The sequence below is a fragment of the Patagioenas fasciata genome, chromosome 11 (genome assembly GCF_037038585.1).
Source record: "Patagioenas fasciata isolate bPatFas1 chromosome 11, bPatFas1.hap1, whole genome shotgun sequence".
NCBI lineage: Eukaryota > Metazoa > Chordata > Aves > Columbiformes > Columbidae > Patagioenas > Patagioenas fasciata.
Genome location: NC_092530.1, coordinates 24673658 through 24693200, shown reverse-complemented (window position 1 = coordinate 24693200; position 19543 = coordinate 24673658). Strand labels below are relative to the sequence as shown.

The 19543-nt window shown below is 45.0% G+C and overlaps 1 protein-coding gene across 4 annotated transcripts in view; it reads left to right on the top strand.

The window, feature by feature from the left end:
* Positions 1-19543, top strand: part of LOC136106219 (gamma-aminobutyric acid receptor subunit beta-4) — an 83253-nt gene that overhangs the window by 18459 nt on the left and 45251 nt on the right. For 3 of the 4 annotated variants that reach the window (XM_071813586.1, XM_065846439.2, XM_065846438.2), the window contains one exon: positions 9269-9336. In XM_071813586.1, the coding sequence (XP_071669687.1) occupies positions 9269-9336 (68 nt within the window). Of the gene's footprint in view, positions 1-9268; positions 9337-13374; positions 13449-19543 lie in introns of those variants that run through there. The other variant, XM_071813587.1, reaches the window with a different exon arrangement.

Below are 19543 nucleotides of genomic sequence, written 5' to 3'. Positions count from 1 at the left end.
GCTCTGAAGGTAACCTGGTGAGCTGGAGATGAGGCAGGACAGGGCAGCTGCCTATGCTGAGACTTATGGTGAGTGTGCTCTGGTGGAAGGTTTTAGGTACGTGATTAACTACCCTGCTCTCTTTTGCACATTTACCTATGGGTTTCAAAGTACTTAGTGTCTGTGTGCAATCCTTACTGAAGATCTACCCTCTTGAAAAGCAGGATAACAGTGGATGGGCTAGGAAACAAGGAACAGCAGGATGCCAAAGGCTTTTGAACCTGCCCGAGCTGAGGGAGTGGTGGCTCTTGGACTGTAGAAAAGTGCCCAGGCTGGCTGTGAGGAAATGGAGCAAATGGGAGCTTCAAGGGCCTGTGTAAAGGCAAAAAGGCTGAACAACTTCGGAGTGCCCACAGCTTTCCAGGCAGGTGGGCAGAGCTGTGCCCCATGGCTGCACTGGCAGGACCCTCATGGGAGACACACTTGCCTGCCAGGATCCTGACAGAGGTAGGTGGGAAGTCTTCTCAGGTAGAGAAACACGGGGGTGGCTGATCAGTGTGAGTCTGATGCTTCGTACTGCTGCTGGGGAAAAAAATGCCTGGCTTGTGTTGACCTGCTGTCAATCTACAATACACACTTGCTTGGGAAGCCTTGTTGCCCTCCTGCTACTACTCTTGGTGGAGAGCTAGCTGAAGGGATCTGGGGTGCTCAGTGTCTCTGCTTTTCCCAGGTTATCTCAGTGTAACTGCAGGGAAATGCAATGTTTCATAGTGCCCGGCTCTGCAGAGAGGGATGGATGGTACTTTGAAATTGGTGTTCTTCATGAAATTACTCTTAAGGAGTTGATTGTTTGGGACTCACTGGTGGTGCCAGGTTGATAATGATCAGGTCTGGTAAGGTGATGCAGTTGTGTATGTCTGTAAATGAGAAGAAATATGCAGTTTGACAAAGCTAGGAATGTGTTTTCCCCTCATTTTGCTGTAACTTTACCCAAGTGTGTATCACCTGGGCAAGAGATGTACATACAGAAGGTTTTGGAACACTGTCTTCATCACTGAGGATGAAACAACTTTAAAAACCTGCCTCCTGAACATCGACCTAGGTCTCTTCCAAGAACAGAAGGTATTCTGAGTAGCCAGTGATTTTTCTTAATGCTGAAAAGCCTGAGTGTGTGTACAGGTGCTTTGCTGAGCTGAGTCCACCAGTACTTCAGATGCTGTAAGGGTTGGTGTCCACTTTCTTGTTTCATTTTTAAGCCTGTACATTTGAGACCTTGTTTTTATTCAGCTTGGGTAGCTGTCTACCAACATCTTTTAAAATCAACCTTAATTTAGCTTCCTCTGTAATCCTTTGATGCCTCTGGGACAATCTTTACACTTTTTTTTTGCAGTTAGTTGATTGTTCTCTCTCACTTCTCAATTTCTATGGGATATTTGCAATATCCCACTCTAAAACCTACTAATCCATTAAAAACACCCATGAGATAGATTAGGTAATCCACTGTGCCTCACAGATTGCGCTCCTTAGCTCTCTTCTTTCCCTAGAATAGTCACAGAATGAGTGCTACATCCGTTTTGGGAAAGCATTGTTCCTCCAAAAGAATCCCTCAGCACTGGCTCACAAACAGGCACAGCCTGCGTGAGAAAACACTCTGTGTCTGTTCAGATCTACGGGGACAGCTTCATTTGACAACATGCTTGAAATGTGGCTGTCATCACCAAGGTTAACCTATGTTATATTTGCAAAGAACATCACAGGGTGGAAGGATTTGAGTGGTCAGTTTCGCCTGCTTGACAAGTGCTATGTCTCTCGGATTCTTGCTGAAGAATTTGCTTCGTTGCTTGCTTGCAGGAAAGCCTGTCTCTTACTGAAGCCTTTAATTTGTTCATTCTTTTGATACTCCAGAAGTCTGCTCAAGAGCTATGCTATGGTTATACCTTCCCTTAGGTGCTCCATCAAACATGTGTGCTGTCCTTGATATCGCTATCTTGGTGAGAACTTGCTCTAACCTTTAATTTCTCTTGGGAATTCCCTAGTATTCCCTGTTCTTTAGTGAACAGTGCGGAGTCAGTCATCTAACTGGATGAGGCAAAAAGCCAGGCTGCCAGGAGAACAGAATGGTACAGGCTGGACATCCTCATTAGCCTCCTAGCACAGGGTGATGCTGTCTGGTCGGATGGATGGATGGATGGATGGATGGATGGATGGATGGATGGAAAGCCTAGCAAGGTGAGGCACAATCTTGTTCTGTGCACAGGCTTAGTGGCTTAGAGAGAGCCAAACACTCCCTAAAGAAGTATGACAAAATGCAAGAAACTTGTCAGGCTAAAAAGAAAATGTTTTCTGCCAGACTTACCTGGAGACCAGCTGCAATCTCCATGAGAATTAGTGATGGTAGATACCCCTCCTACCCCTGCAGCACAATGGATCCATGAGGAAATATTAAAAGCAGATATTGACAGCCCCAGATATTCTGGAGACTTGAGCCCTGTCTTTCAGCTCCAAAATGTGATGCTTGTTTCACGTGGAAGAGATTCCTCAGCAACAGCAAGTCTCTCATATTTTCTCTTCATCATCATAATAAGGTGATATCATATTTGCAGACTTGCTGTGAGACCATCTCTCTTCCTGGTAACGTATAATGGTGGTCAGAAACATAAAGTCATGGTATGCTTTGCCCTTTTAAATCCAACAGATTTCATAGAGTGACCTGCTAAGAGGAGGGGAAGAGCTTAGATATCAGCCTCTGAATGTGTTTGATGTTCCTGGCTGTTGTGCTGAGCCTGACAAGCTTAGTACCAGCATCAGCTGTGGGTGGGGGAGAGGTCATGGAAAGAAGAGTAAAAAACAAATGGAAAAATGGCTGGACATTCTTTAATGGGTATTTAAACCTAGATTTAGTTGAAAAAAGTTAAGAAGTTTCTTAAGAGACCCTGCTGAAGTCAGCACTTCTAGGTATGACTAAATCAGAGATGCTGGATATAAGTGGTTTCCAAAACATTTCTGCTTTCATGAAACTTCTCACGCTGCTCAAGCAACGTTAGCACTTACTGAGTTTGTGCCTGCTGCTGTATCTAAGCTAAGAACAGGAAAGGAATAGGAAAATTAGCGTTGATTAACTGCCTCCTGGGCAATTCTCCTGTTAACTACTGTAGCAGAGCCTCCTTATTGAGATCTGTGAGTGCAGCTTACAGATCTCAAGGCTGAAATCTTGAGCTTACCTTATCATCCACTGAAGCCACACCATTTTTATGAACTCCAACCAACGCTTTGAGGAGTCTGGTTCATGCCTTGCACATGGCAACTTGTGAACTCCTCTTACAATCCTCCTCTATGGTGAAAACCCAGGAGAATTTCCATTCTCCTTGTCATGGGGTGTAGGTATAGACTCCTCCACAGTCAATCTGAGCCTCTGAATTATCTTTTGGGAGGGTTTAAAAAACTATAGCCCAGGACTAATTATTCCATCAGCTGAAAATTATTCAAGAGTATCTGTTTTGGGAGGGACAGAGTGGGATTTCTTAAGAGATTGTATGGTTGCATCCACATAGCAGCAGCTCAGCTAGTGACAAGCCTTGTGCAGAATGTGCTGCCATCTGTACCTGGGAGCTCTCGCCTCCTAAGGAACCATGTCTTTCAGTCCTTTTATAACCAACTCACTGCTACACATAGCAGTGACGTGGTTGTGGTTTTAAGCTGTAAACGTAAAGCCAGGGTGCCCTGAGGTTCAGTGCTGTGAACAAAGCAGAGGCAGCGGCTTGGGCAAACCATTTTATACATGAATAGTAAGCAGATACTGAACAGTTCTCCCCTGTTCAGGAAAGTGGGGACAACACTGAAAGAAAATGTCCTGGGAGTGGAATGACAGTCTGTGTGCTGGTCCTGCCTTTGGCAAGCTTGAGAACATTCTAACTGCTGATCCTATTTGGTGTGGGAATCATTGAAAATGCAGGTAAGGCACTGCAGTCCTGTACCTACATATATCAGCCAACTTTCCCTCCTTCACGCCTGTCTGTATCACCCTGCATTTGCAGAAACTCCTCTCTCAGCCAGCACAGGGAAACCTTGTCAGGATCTTGCTGTTTCTGGGCTCTGGTGCCACTGCTGTCCTCTGGCTTCCAGAGAGCTGGGGATGAAGAGCAGGGTTTTCCATGGATGGAGTCTTATGTCTGTGGGTATTTACCATTGCAGGGTAAGGCACAGACCTGTTCTATACGTAGGTTTAGTGGCTGAAGCCTCTACATTGTTCTCTTTGGCTTCATTTACACAGCAGGAGACCTTAAATCAGCTTTCCTGCTACTGCAGGGATCTCAGAGACTGGTGATGCCACAGGCAGGGAGGGTGCAAGCAGGGAATGCTGGGGCTCATGCACAAAGCTGTCTTGAATAATCTTTCGTCTTGTCCAAAAGAGACAGTGCTGTACTCCCTCATCCCGCATGCCTGATGCGCTCGAATGGAAAGAGCTAGACTGCCCCTTTAACATCTTTAAACTCCTACATAAAATGAGCATTCGAGTGCAGTGGGTTTGGAGAGGCTTCTGGGGTTTTATGAGAACCCTGTACATGTCATCTCTGCTTCAGTGTCTGGTTTCTGGATACCATGCTTTAAAATAGAGATGTAAATGAATTGGCAAAAGGCCAGAGGAGAGCAGCACTAATTGTCAGAGCTTTAGAATACATGACCTCTGAGGAGATGTTGAAGAAATCAGGTGCATTTAATCTAGACAGGACTGTATTGGTGGTGGAGGGAGGGGGATGTCGTGGTTTCTCAGTACATAAAAGCTGTTAGGGAAGGATGATGGATTTATTCTCTATCATTGGAGGCTAGGGTTGAAGGAGGGGGTGGAGAATGATGAGGCAATAGTACATTTACACTGAATGGAAGGTTTAGTTTAGACGTTTAGGAAAAGCCCTTAGTGCAGTGAAATGGAGGAAGAGATTGTCCAAAGGAGTTGTGGGATTTCTGATACTGGTAGTTTAAAGAAACTTCTGTCTGCTTCCATGAAAGATAGGAGCTTAGCAACCTCCCAGGATCCCTGTTGGTGCCTTTGGGCTGAAAGGTATGTTTGGGGCTGATGCCAGTCCCATAGTGACTGCAAGCCTTGGCTCTGCCAGCATTGCCAAGTTCACGTGGTCAGCAATGCATGAACCAGACTCCTCGATGCATTGGTTGCAGTTCATAAAAATGGCATGGCTTCAGTGGATGAAGAAATAAGCTCTGTTTGTCTGCACGCTGTTTTTCAGTCTTTTGTCTGTATTGCAGTTGGAGATCTGATGACATGGAAACCCAAGTTTGCTCTAGTGTAACTTTCTTGGGTAGGACTGAAGAGAAGGCAGTTTGGACCTTAGTACGGGGCAGTTGCCCAAGTAAACATCCACTGTCCAGAGACCTATTACACTGAATTTTGTGCTGTTGTCTTTGCTGGTCTCTGCAGGCTGAGATCTGGAAGGATGTTCTGATCCAGGCTGCCATCACCTCTGGCTGCAGTGCAGGCAGATACAGGCTTGGAAACATGACCTTTCCTCCTCAGTCGTGCCATAGGAATTACTTCTGTAGCAACATGACTCAAAGTTCTGGGGCTTTTAAGCATGATAAAATGTGAAAGTAATAACTGGTTGCTGGCAAAATATTGCAGATTAGCACAACTTGTTCTCTACCTTGACTGTTTTTATATGTGACAAGTATCACTTGCAGAAGAAGGACAGGGTTTTTTATAACTCTTTTGTCTGCTTCCCTTCCAACTTCCCAAGTACATTTTTCACAGGCAAACTACTTTTGGGACAAAATGCTGGTGATACCTCCAGTGGTGGTGAGAAATGAGGATGTGTGAGAGTGCTGTTCACTGGTCGAAGTGGCAGAATTTCTCACACTCCCTCCCTTGTGATCTTGCCTAAAAACCTTTCAAGGCAAAAGGTTTTTCTTCAGAGGGAAAAGGTCTAGTTTTTTGTACCCATTGGCAAGGCACGGATAAAAGCATGAATCTTTAATATTAGGTTTATTTCTTTTGCCTTGTTTCAGATCTACAAATGCGGAGTTCTGCCTTTTTGGACAAATTTACAAATGATGCTATCCCGTATTTTAAATACCCTACTTTTGTATCCCTCTTGCCGGAAGCTATTAACATTGGCAGAATTTATGTCCTTTGTTTATTTTGTGTACTACTTACAGCCTCAATTTTTGACAGCAGCTGGTCTAGTTTCTCACTGGGCTGTGGTGAGAGGTAAGGCATGCTTTCTCTGTTGACTGTGTATGTAGAATCATTTTTGTTGGAAGACACTCTCAGGATCTTCAAGTCCAACCATAACCTAACTCCAGCACTAAACCATGTCCCTAAGAGCCTTGTCTAAACACCTTTTAAACCCCTCCAGGGATGGTGACTCCATCACTTCCCTGGGCAGCCTGTTCCAGAGCTTGACAACCTTTTCCATGAAGAATTTTTTCCTAATATCCAATCTAAACCTCCCCTGGTGCAATTTGAGGCCATTTCCTCTTGTCCTATCACTTGCTACTTGGGAGAAGAGACCAACACCCTCCATGCTTCAACCTCCTTTCAGCTAGTTGTAGACAGACATGCTCTTCATTCCTGTCCTGAGGAGGCTGTGAGCCAGTCTTTACAACATGGATGGGGAAGGTGAAGCAGCTTCCCTGTGATCAAGCTAGGAATAGGTCCAGTAAAGGCAAGACTTTGCATATCTTCACCTTTGGAGTGTTTCTATGACGCTCACTTGCTTCTGCCCATGGGTTGATGGTCATACACCCCAGGGGTTGCAAGAAAGCAGTGGAGCCTCACACTTGCCTGGGATAGGTGGGATGTAGAGGTCTTGATGATGCCAAGAGCGGCCAAGAGGAACGTTCCTGACTGTGGATGAGAGCAGGGTGCAGCTGAGCCCAAGCTGATGGGGAGCAGCGTGGCAGACCTCCACCCCAGCATTCATCCTGGAGCTGGGAGTTGGGAGGTCTGGATCTTATCCATGGTTCTGACACTGAGTCACTGCATGACCTCAGGCGCTCAGATACCATGGTGATGAACGCAGCACAAATGTCTAGACAGATAGGTTGGATAGACTCTGTATTTGACAAATAACTGTGTATCACCACTGTCAGTGCTCCTGTGTTATAACCACCCATCCCGCTGGTTTCAGTGGGTTTCCTACACAGCAGTAGGGGGAAGAACCACTTTTCGTGCTGATGAAGGAGAGGATGCATAACCACAGTGGCACAAGTACTGATAGTGACAGACGGGAAGCAAAGCAGACAGTAGGACAACTCTTGGAGGGAACAGCACTGCATGACAGAAAGGCTCAGGAGTCAGGAGCTGGGTTGTCCCCAGCTCTGCTGCAGCCCTTATGCATGACCCTGTCTTTCCTCCTGTAACCAATCAGTCTGTAAGATCCTCAGGGCAGTGGTGACTTCCTCCTTTTGCTATGGCTTCTATCACAAGGCCCTAATATCAGAGGGGAAAAAAAAAGGCAAACTACCAAAGCGAGACTTCCTTAAAAGCTTTGCTGTGCCACTGTTGACCTCTGGTGCAAGGGAGGGTGCAGGCGAATTGGCTCTCCCAGGAATGATTCTTGGTTATTCTCCCACCTGTTTCCCTTCTGAAAGATGAACATAGCAGTACAGCAAAGATCTGGCTGGGAGTGTGCCTGTGTAGGGATTTTCAGAGGCTCTGCAAAGTCTCTTGAGCACCCCTGCCCCTGGTACCCTTGGCAGTGAGCCAGGGGTGCTGGAGAAGAGCGCTGCATCTTTAAGGAGATTTGCATAGCAGGGCCTAATTACAGTTGTTGATTCTAATGTTTTCAGTGTTGTTCATATTCCATTAAAGGATAATGCTGCTTAATTTGCAGTAGAGGGTCTTGGTTAACAGTACACCCAATCACAAGGCAGCCCTAATGACACTACTTCCCTGCGTCTTGTAACACATAATTAAAAAATCACTTCATTTCCAGTTGTGTGGTTCTCCCCTCTCCCCCAATCTCCTAATGACTTTATAAGCCATTTCATGATTATCTGTAAATATTTCAGGCCTTAGATCTGTTAATGAGTCCATGGAAGGGTTAATACCTTGAGTGTCATAACTGCTTGCCTTTCCCATTCTAGTATTGCATTGCAAGGAATTGTTTTCCACCTTGCATGTGTGAGAAAAGAGGCTTTGCTGGTGTTGGGTTTGGGTTTGTGCGCTGGCTGTGGGGATGGCAGGAGCGGGATAGCACTCCGAAACATGATATCAAGCTACAGGAGGTTTTTTGCTGGTTTTGGTAGCGGATATATGTATCTCTGCAAATGGTTTTGTGTGGCTTAAATCCCACTGAAAGGGGTGACCTGTCGCCTGACTGTGGGAGCTGCTAGTTGGAGGGGTTTAGGCAGAACTGGGTATGAGTCTGGATCTAGCTGGGATGACTACGCATTTGGAAGAATTGCCTGAAATGGCTGGTTTCTGCCCTGACTCCACAGGTTTGTGGGAAGTGCTAATACAGCTCTTGCTGCACTTGGGCAAGAGAAGGCGATAGGTCTGGTTGTGACTGTGTGTTTTCACAAGCTCATCTTGCATGCCACAGTGGCACTTACAGAGGCGTGAGGGTAGCTCGGTCACTGGGTAAGGGAATATCTGAGTTTCCCAGCAAACCTGTGCAGAGATATATACCACAGTTTTGTGGTGCAGGCAAGAGAATGCGGAGTGACATGTGCCCTGATGCCCATGGTAAAAAGAGGAATCTGTTCCCTAATCCAAGTGCTGCTTTGCTCTAAAAAGCCACTATGCAAATACTGCTGTCTCACGTCATAGATCTGATTCCTGTACTTGTCTGGTATCATGGGTATTAAAACTCATTTGGGGTTTTTAGGCTGAGCACTGAGAGCTGACAGAGTAATAGAGCAGTGAGCTGGAGTATCTTTCCTGCCCATGTGTTGCATGGGCTTGATTGCTATATTCTTTGTGTGGTCAATCAGTAACACCTTATGCAAGCCCACTGGGAGCCTACTGGTGGTCTCCGAAGGCATTTTTTTGGAAAAAGAAAAAACAGAAACAATTGTATAACTAGGGGGTAATTAACTTCCAGGAATTTAAGAAGCAAGATTAGGCTGCACTACTCCTCGGGGTGAGTCTGTAAGGCTGGGAGTTAGAGAAATCTGCTCTGATCAGTTGAGCATGTGTGACTTGGGAATCTTTGATACTTGGGGAATGTGAGGCTGCTTCAAATTGTATCCATACATTTCTAGGCAATTCTTTAATAGCAGATAGGGGAGGAGGGCTTGAATATGGTCCTGATTCAATTCATTTGTCTTTCAGGTAACCCTGTCACAGTGGGAATGAGCATCCATATCTCCAGCATTGACCAGATTTCTGAAGTCAACATGGTAAGTCTGGAAAGAAAAAAAAAACAAACAAACAAACCCTAATAAACTATTCTTCCATTTTCTTGTTGAGATGTACTTCTAAGACAATAAATCCTTGGAGCCACCCAAGATCTCAGGGTGCACTTCTGAAAAGCCAGGGTAGTCACACCTGTGTTTTCTTTAACTTCTACAATAGATCTCTACAGCTGGGAAGCTGTTGGAGGAAGAGTGACATTTGTCTGGTACGGAAGAAGTATTCTTTACTGCTGCTGTGGACGCAGAATGTTGAGGGCTGATGGGAACTTTTATTTAAAACAGAATTCTTCCTCACTAAAGCATAAAGAATTCAAGCTTAACTTCTCCACATGTAGTGTGGGGAAAAATAAAATCAAACAGTGGGCCACAAGAAATTAGGTTTTTGGTTTTTTTTTTTTCCAAATTTCTTTCTCGGCATACTGGTTTTAGTTTGAGCCTTGCTTCTTCCAGCTGTTCAGTGGCTTGTGCCATTGGGAATGCCTGTCACTTGTCCCCACAGCCTCAACCCTAGGCTGAAACAGTCCTGAACTCACCTAAAACAACACTTGCAAGACGGGACAGGCATGTGGGACCTCAGCGGTAGCCACCTACCCCTGCTGGTGGCACCTCTGATGCGGTTGATCACTTCCTGATGTGGAGTAAGTTCTAGTAGGGTTATTGAGCATCTATACTGACACACTGAAATATCCCTGGTGTCATCCGTGAACATGTGGATGGAGGACCTCTGCTGGTATCTCTGGAGCTAGTGGCATCTTATCCAGAGTAGAGTATCATCCCTTATATTTCTGTGCTGGTTGCACAGCCACCTCTTTGAGCCATTAAGGCTTATGCCTTAGAAAATTAGATCTGAATTGTATTTTTCAGCTGACACAAAGGCAGTGGTGGCTTTACAGTCAGCCTGTGCCTGCCAAGTTGAAAAACAGTCAGTGGTTTTTCATGTTTGCTGGTGGTAATTTGGCATTTCTTTGGAGATCTGTGCTGGAAAGGGATGCATCTAATGGATGTCTGGGTTTGGGTGGCATTGAAAAACTGGAGCTTTTTGTACCACTGAGAAGAAAAAAAATATCTGCTCAGCTAGCAATGGTTTGGGGTGAAATTTGCTAATTATGTTGGTCACATCGAGGATTGTGTGTTCTCTCTCTCAGAGGTCCTTGGCACCCAGCAGAGGGCATGGACTGTACTGATCATTGCCTATCCTTGCCTTCCTTTCTCCTACCCAGAGACTTTTCCTCCAAAATCCTCTGCTTTCCAAGAGCATGAGTGGAGTGGAAGACTGGTGGGGACCTCCTGCCAGCAGCTGTCCCGTTCCTCGCTTCCTGACCCATGCAGGAGAACCCTAGGCCAGTTTAGAGCTCTTGCTGTCCAAGTCAATTAAAACCTCGGTCTCCCTATGCTCCTGTCCTATTTTATCTGCTTCTGGACTCTTCTGCCCAGTTTCTCTGGCCCACTAGCTATTCTGTCATTTCATGAGGGAGATAAAGGAAGGTGAGACGAGACAATCTAACTTGTTTTGTTTTCCAAACTGCTTGAAAATCCTAAATGCATATGTTGATATGACCCAGGGTGAAGGACCAGCCATGAATCTTCAGCTTCTCACATGGAAGAGTTTCTTTTGTGGACTCTCTGTTATCATCCCACCATTACCATAATTATTTGCATGGCATATTACACCTCAGCCTAGTAACAGTGACACTGGACAGTGTGTACAGTCAGAAATTCAGGTAGAGACCTACATTCTCATTGCATTGGGTAGCTGTGCTTGAGGTTAGACTCAACTTAGAAGAGCCAGATGGCTTAACCTAGTTCCATCTATCTTGCCTGTCAGGGCAGAACTCAGTTTTGAGTCACCTCCTCCCCCAGTCTCAACTTGGACCTGAAATTTCCTGTGTGGTGAACCAGCTGTCACCCTTCTTGCTAGAGCCAGCATGAACAATTTGGGGACAGGACCTGGAGCATAAGACCCCAGCTTGCACAAACATAACTGGGATGGTATGAGGGATTTAGTTCTCAGTTTACCTGTAACAACTTCCCGGATCTTTCTCTGTAGACTTGAGAAGAGAGATGGGCACTGCAGAGACTGGTTCAGGATGAAACTCCTACTGGAGGTGGACTATAAAGGCTGATCAAGTGCTTTGTCATATGCCTGTTGTGAGCAGCTGTGGCCAGGCATGCTGTGTCCCTGGCTAGTGGCCATTCTCTTCGCAACACTTTTCAACCCTTGCCATGTGAATGCGATGCTATCCCCTCTCCAGTGAACACTTGCTTCCTTCTGCTGCCGTATGGCTGGGGCAAATGTGTGTGATCAGGGCTGGGGAGAAACAGCAGCAATAATATCGCTGTGGGGTGCGGGGGAGAACGCGTTTCCTGATGGACCTTCATTCACATGCTGCTCTGAATCCTGCAGAATATGGGCAAGACCATGGGTGGACATTGAGTGTTTTGATGGTTGTGGCATGGCTGTAATCAGTCTGGGCACCAAGCACTGTACATGCCATGGTCCGGTTGATATTGCCAAGACATGTCACTTCTGGGCTTTTCGTTACACCTCCTGGCTCTCTGTTTGACTTGACAAACATAATCTCCTGTCCAACCTTCCTACATACATTGGAGCAAGGGTAGGGGAAATGGGTGAGAAAGTGAGAACCTACTCAAGATCAAGATCTCTAAGCACTATGGTAACGCAACTTCAAAAAGGGTTAAAAAAATAATCAGAATCGTCTTAAAGAACAAACATTTAGGGAGCAGAAGAGTTCTCATATGATGTAAGTTTACAGGCTGAAGGTATTTTATGCGCATCATTCTGTGTGACAGATGCCTCAGGGAAAGGGTTGGGTCTTACCCCTGCTCTGGACATGCATACTGACAAGAAAAACAAGGCATTTTTGGCATCATGTGTGATTAGGAAAGGGACTGTGCAATGAATAAATTAAAGGCACACAAGTGAAGCTGGGTTGTCATGGCAACCCAATAGCTTCTATTGTTCCACAAGGAGTGTTATTACTTACTACCCCTTGTAGGATAATTAATTAATCCTCAGACATCCTTTTGGGAACAATGGCCCTGGGGCTGGGCAGGCTGAGGTGAGCCCCCAGCTCTCCCATGCGTTTACCTGGGATTCTTGGCATTTGCTGTGTGTGTGATGGTGGGGGATGAGTGCTGTCGGTGACTAGCCATTGCATGTTTCAGAAGTTGTTTACCACAGGAGTCCAGGTAGATACGGGGCTGTAAAGGATTATGGCTCCACCCATGGTCTCAGGAGTGCTCCTTGCCTTCACTCCCACAGAATCATTTGGGTTATGGGAACTGTATTCCCAGAATGATGATATGGTGACATTTCAATCCTGGAGGATATAGGGCTCTTTGCAAAGGCAACACAGTTATGTCCTAATGTTTGAAGTTCACAGACACTCTGATATACAGGATGCTTTGCAGCTGCCTATACATGTTATGTATTGCCTGGTGCCTTGCTATACAAAGTTGATGCATCTCCATCTCTTTGAGGGCCATGCTCAGATATGGTGCCATGGTACAACTCAGAAGATGGAGTCGCACAAGGATGCAGAACGTTCATAGGTACAGTGCTGGCGTTGTAATTATCTCTCAATGATGAGAGACCAGAACTACAGTCTTTATCTTAAAAAAATGGCACCTTCTTGTTGATTGCAACTGCTGCCTGTGTGTGGTCAGCTGTATTTTAAAGCTCGCTTGCTAGAGTAATGCTTTATTACTGTGCACTCCTCTTAGCCTTGCTAAGCAACGCTGAGCTGCAGCCTCTGTTCTTGTCAGTGATTAGAAGGATTATTTGCTGAGCCAAGATCAGTGACATCAATTGAAATGCCTGGGAAAGGATGCCAGGGGCCAGGCCAAATAGGTACTGGGAAGGGCACGTTTGACTGGCAGACCCTCTGGGAACTGCTGATCCATGAAGATGAAAGGCCTAGCTGGAGTCTTTTCTTATCCTGTACAAATTTGCAAGTTGGGGATTTAAAGACAGACTGAAAGGAGGAATGTTTTCGTAATTATGTTCAGTAGCTCAAATGATCTGCAAAGAATGGAAGGACAGTATCTCCTAGTTCACCTTAAGGGAAAAGGGATGGGTAAGTTATCTGGTTAATGCCGTTTTATTACAGGCGATTGAATTGCAGTAAGCATGGAACAACATGCAGGTATTTATAGCTGCTGGTTGGTGTATAGTGGTACTTGCACAGTGCTATGTTCAGACCTCTTTGAACAGTACTTGAGTTACTGAGGAGGCCAGCAGTCCTTCTGACCCAGGAGAGTGAAGAGCACTGGCAGCATGGAGCAGCACGCAGGTTTCTGTCCGTGTGGTACGTGGCCTGAATGCTGCCCAAAGCCTCTGTCAGCTGGCTGGTCTGGTTCTACCAGCCTGCTCTGGTGGGCCTGGTTCTGATGATAACCAGCACCGATGGCTTCAGAGGGAGCTGGAATACTTCCCCCATTCCTGCATGTCTTTTCAACAGACATCTGAGTACTGACCTGTTCAGGGTATGTTGTACTTACTTCGTGGTGAGACTAGAGAATAATCCTTTCAACTGTAGCCTTCTCTCTCTTTAGTTAGTCTTTGGGGGCACATTTTTCTAGTACCAGACAGTTCAGACTCCTTTCAGGCATTAATGAATTATTTCAATAAGGAAGACAAACAGAAGTTTTGTATCTCTTTGAAATAAGAGATAGTTACCCTTCATGATGCTTTAATTTTCCTGCCCTGTGATCTGTGCAGCCCTAAACCTGCTCCCTCCTGTGTATCTGCACACCGTAGACAGCTCAGAGCATCCAACCCTTAGACTTGTGATTACTTTGTGGCTCCTATAATTTATTCATCCCAAGATGCTCTCCTACATCTGCAATAACATTGTTTCAGTTTGTTATAGCACTAGCTTTAAAGTTTTATAAACCTGGTGACAAGTTGAAAAGTTACAAGAGAATTGTTGTAGAGGGCTAGTGTAAGAAACAAAGCTTCCGAATGGAAATGTTTACAGGAATCTAAGTTTTAAAGGAACAATATCTGTGGGATTGGCAATACCTTTTGCTGGGGAGGAGTCCACAGTGCAGACAGGTTGGAGTCTGGTGCAGGATCCTTGGCAAAGCTGACCTCGATGTTTCACTTTGTTGCCTCCTGCTCCCTACTCCTGTGTCACCTGTTGTCACACTGGCTTGTCAGAGTGACTGCACTTGTGCTGCATCTCTTGGGAGTTATGGAAGGAAGCATCATGTCTGCTATTTCCCAACTTCTGTCTTGTTTAGCAATTAAGTTTTCCCTGTTCAAGAGAGATGTAAAGCATGTCCCAAGACAGTGATAAGCTGCAAGGATTTTAAATTGGCTTTTAACTCAAAACAAAGTGGATCAGGTTGTGTGTAAGGGTGCTCTTGACCAGGACAGTTCATCCTACAACATGTTACGCTGTTATCAGTGGGGCATCATACTTTTCATTATGTCAAATTTTCTTAGGCATGCTTGAAATAGCCTTTGTAGTGGAATCTGTCCTAATCAGGCTTTGCAGTTCTCTTTTCACTGGAATATGAATATGCACTGACTAGTTGAGGCTCTGTTTCAGTGTAAAGCATGCACAGTAATATATGTGCTTGAATCTGCTGCATGTTTGGGGTAGTTGATGAAAGAAGGCAGTGTGGATGGCTGGGCTACATAGGAGAGGTTTGCTTTGATACAAAACAGAGCAGCCTCTTAGGCTGCAGCTTCTCCTAGTCTCAACCTTTGAGCCCTTTCAGGAAATGGGAAGAGAAAGGCAGGAAAATGTATATCCATGGGGGATCACTGATATCAATGCATGATGTCCAATCCATTCTCAAACTGTTCTGACAGTCAAATAGTGTATGCAAACCCCTGCTTTCCATGGGGCTGATGCAACTTTGGCAGGAGCCTTTGAGGATCCTCTGGATGCCTGAAATAACAGAAAGAAACAACTTTGCTACAATATGCTCCGAAAAGGATTTTCCATTGGTACAGATGTCTTCAGCTTTAACAAACCACATTTTCAAGAGTAGGTTTCTACTGTTATACTGTACCTTATACTACCACATATCCTCTTCAAATATCAGCATTTTTCATATTCTTAACTGAAAGTGTTGTGTTTGGTTGCCATCTCTTTTCAATGCAGAAATGACATACAGATATTTCCTAGTCAGTCTGTTCTATATCTCTGGGTACCCAAAGGTTTTAAAAAAACAAAGGTTAAAACGTTTAAATCCTACACTCTGAGGTTTCTGGAGTTCTATGCTATGAGATACAAGTATGACATGACACGTCAGTGCTGTAAATGTTTCACTGTAACCTAGGGTGTCTCCAGCCCTGTGACACTGTGATATCTACATTGAATGTGTGTGTATACATTACTTCTTGGTATTTAAGGCTGCTGAATGTTGAAGGCTACCAAAATATGGTAAAACTAAGAGGTAGATTTGGTGCTGAGCTAAAGGTGGTGCGCTGTAATGGTACTGCAGGGGCTGTAGCCCTGTTGGGTTGCTGTGGGCTCCTGGAATAGTAGTGTCGCAGGTAGCAGAGGATGCTCTGAGGTCTTGGTGCCAGAGAAGGGCTAGTGTGGGACAGTAAGAATGGGACAGCTCTGATTTAGTGTGAGAGATCCCCAGGCTCCATGCTGGCATGAACAGTGAGAGTTTATGCTTTTTTCACATGCTAGGGCCTTCTGTGTGCTGTGATTTAAACTAAGGTATTGCAAACATGAGGCTGAGATGGATTGTTTCTTCAGAGCTGGCAAGTGTCTGTGCCTTCCTCTGCAGATGATTGCTTCGGTACAACTTGGGTCATGCAGCTCTTGTCACTTCATGTCCTGGTGTGCAGACCTGCAATGCATTGGATGGCTGTTTGCTTGGGAGATAAAACAGTGGCGGTTCTGCACAAGAGAAACAGCATTTTCCTGGAAGGGATAGTTACCAGGGGATGCAGAGGGCACTGCTGCACAGTGGTTGTGTGCAGTGTCCCGTGCACATTGCTGTCAGTTACGGATGGTCACCTTGGTGAGTCTCACATCTCTCCTTCTCCAGTAATCGGAAGTAGCTTGTGCACAAACACGCAAGCACTTGGCTAGCTCAAGGAGACCAACAACATCTTGATGCCTTTTCCTTCTGCTAGAGGGATGTTTGGAGAAATAACAGACAATTGTAGCAGGGAGGACAATAACCTCCAAACCACTTTAGACATAGCTTTGAGCAGGTCGCTTTCAGGCAGGAGGTGCAAGTGCCTGCTCTGGGGCTCATCTTGATAGATGGTAAGAGTAGAAAACTACTGAACTCCTAGAAACATCTTGACAACAAAGATGTCAGGGACTCATCTTACCTGCTATTGCTAGATTTGAGCTTACTTTGTCTGTCCTTGAAGTGGTGAAATCCTATGACTGCTGAGGCTCAGGGTAACTTTCAACAGCACTGATACAGTCTAAAAAGTCAAGAATTAGATGTGGATATCTGTTCACACTGTGTTATGTTTTTGCTTGTTTTAAGAGAAATCCCTCTGATTGTGCTGAAATCCCCCTTGGACTAAGATAGTGCATGAAGACAAGCAAAGCATTTGGCCTTGGGCTGCTCTGCAATGTGATGGTGGTGATGGGAAGTAGTTTAAACAAACAGTGGTCCCCTTTCTGCCCGAAAGACAGGGATGGTCCTTTCACAAGAGTGTAGGGTTCTTGCACAAAATAGTTAAGAATAAAGCAAACCTGTGAAAGGCCCTGACATACTCCCATTCACCGCTTCTGAAATCAGCTGCAAAGAGATTGTCCCAGCTTAAAGACTAGAAAATAGGTCAGTGTGACTCATATGTCAATATTTACTGCATTTATGGCAATTTGTAGAAAGGAAAAACCTTGGGCGTCTTCCACAATATTTCACAGATTATCCCATTCCCATGACAAAAATTCTGCCTGTGCCCATGGTCTTGGTGTTGCTTGACTGTAGAGACAGCCCAGTAAATTCACTATATCGGAGTCGTGTTGCTAAGTAACAAACCAAAGATCACCATACAGTCTCTTCAAATGCCATGACCAGCTGAAAGGTAGGATCTGCACAAAGCACCAGGGATTCGGAGACATATGTCTCAAGGACTTAGTGCAGGTGTAGCAGAGAGCAGCCTGGTAAAGCAGCAGTCCAACCAAGTCCCTGCCACTGTCCTGTCTGGAGGTGTCATCATGTGAGAGTGGACAGCTTTATTGCTTCCCCTATAAAGACATCTACTATGCTTGTGCTGAAAGGTTCTGATGTTTTGAACATTAATGATGTTCTTGAATGAAATGTTTTTGTTTGCTCAATTGTATGATTTTTGCCATGTATGTAGATCAGTAGATGGTGAACTGTGGAAACCTTGTTGAAACAAGCTCTCAGTTGAAGAAAGACTGTGAACTGATGGACTAGAAAATGAGTCTCTACCCCTGAGGCTTTCTATTCTACCATGATTTTTGTTCCTAGAGATCTTGTAGCATTAACATGATAGCTTAATGGGAAGGTTTGCAGAAAGCTTTTTTCATAACTGAAAATCCTTGGTTATGGGAAAGCTGTTGGTGGCAATGCTTGTTGCAAATGATTCCCCCCTGTACATCTTTCCATGATGCTGTTATCCCTAAGGAGCAGCTCTGCAAACTCTCCAGTATCACAAGTTCAAGCCTCAGGAGGGCTGAGTCAACCCTGCTCCAGTACTGAGAAACAGAGTTCACATGTTTTGCACGCCAGGCAGTTTCCTAAATGAGAATGTTTCTGTGCTCTCACTGAAGAGGCTGAGTTCATGCTGTGTTTCATAGGTGACTCCATCCCATGTTGGATGAGAGTCCATGGCTACACAGTTTGCAGCATGTTTTTAGCTGAACAGTGCTATGTATTGCAGTGCTCCATCTGTTCCTGTATCAGCCAAGTTATCTTTGGATCGGAACATGTCTGTGGTGTATGGTGGTGGTATGAACCACTTCAGCTTGCACTCCGGCATTTCTGTAGTAGTTAGAATCGCTACTGAAGGAAACTTTGCACAGGATAAAAATGTCCTTTTTTTTTTTTCTTAAGTTTTTATACAGGCTTTTGCACAAGCAGAACTCCCACAGCCTTTATATATATATTTTTTCTTTTTTTTAATATATATATGTATTAAAAAGCTGTCTGTATTTGAGATCAATGTTCCAAACTGCCACCTGTTTCAAGCGCAATGCTGTAACATAGGAGAGAATTACTGCAGAATGCTAAAGTATCTTCCCACAAGTGAAAGCTTCGTCTGGTTTGATGGAAAACCAAATTAGATCTTGAGAATCTGACCTTCTGACATCCTGTCACACATATGTTTAAAATACCTAGCAGTGGAGAGTGTGTGTGCACAAAATATATCTCAGTATAGAACCTGGATCCAAATACAAGTATGTGCATGTCGTGTTGCTATTTGAATATGTAAATAAATGGTGCTATATATAGCTCAATGTTATGTACATGTTAAGTGAAGGTGACAGATACAAAAGCTGAGTAGCTTTGCTGTTTCTGAGCGCTGGTAGAGGCTCCCTATATCACTTGTACCTGCTCCTACTCCTCTCAGCCTTTCTACTATCACATATTTCAGACCTCTGGAGAAGACCATGTGCGGGGACAGGAGTTGTTAATATTCTGAGTCTGCGCTGAGTTGCTAGGCTACAGGCAAAAATGAACATTCAAGGAAAAGGGATGATAAAAGGAAAAGGATCTGCTGAGCTGTTTGTAGATCCAGAAAGATCCTCTAGTCAGACAAAAGGGATCATTTTGGGGAAGGAGTGTGTGCGTGTATGCAGGATGGAATGCAGGTAGTCCCTGCTGCTCTGATGCAGTCTCAGGCCAGCTCCAGCCAGAAAAAATGCAGAGGAGGGAGTAAAAGGGAAGATCCACCAGCCCTTCCGCATTCCTGCTTGCAAGGTGTGCACAACTGCCCTCCTGCTGTCTGTGCCATGGTGCAGTGGGCTACCAGGCTGGAGTATAACCTCTTACACATCCTTTGCCCCTTCTTTGCAGGGTGCACTGAGCTATCATCTGAGGCTCTAGTGAAGAGGGGAGCAAATACAAAACATATTCGCTGCCTACAGGTTGGGCATCATGTTCTTTTTCCACTGCAGCAACCTGCTGCCACAGTAGCTCCTTTAACTTCGCTATAATTGCAGGGGAAGGGAGCCTGTGGCTTTTGTAATATCTCCCTGTCCATCCC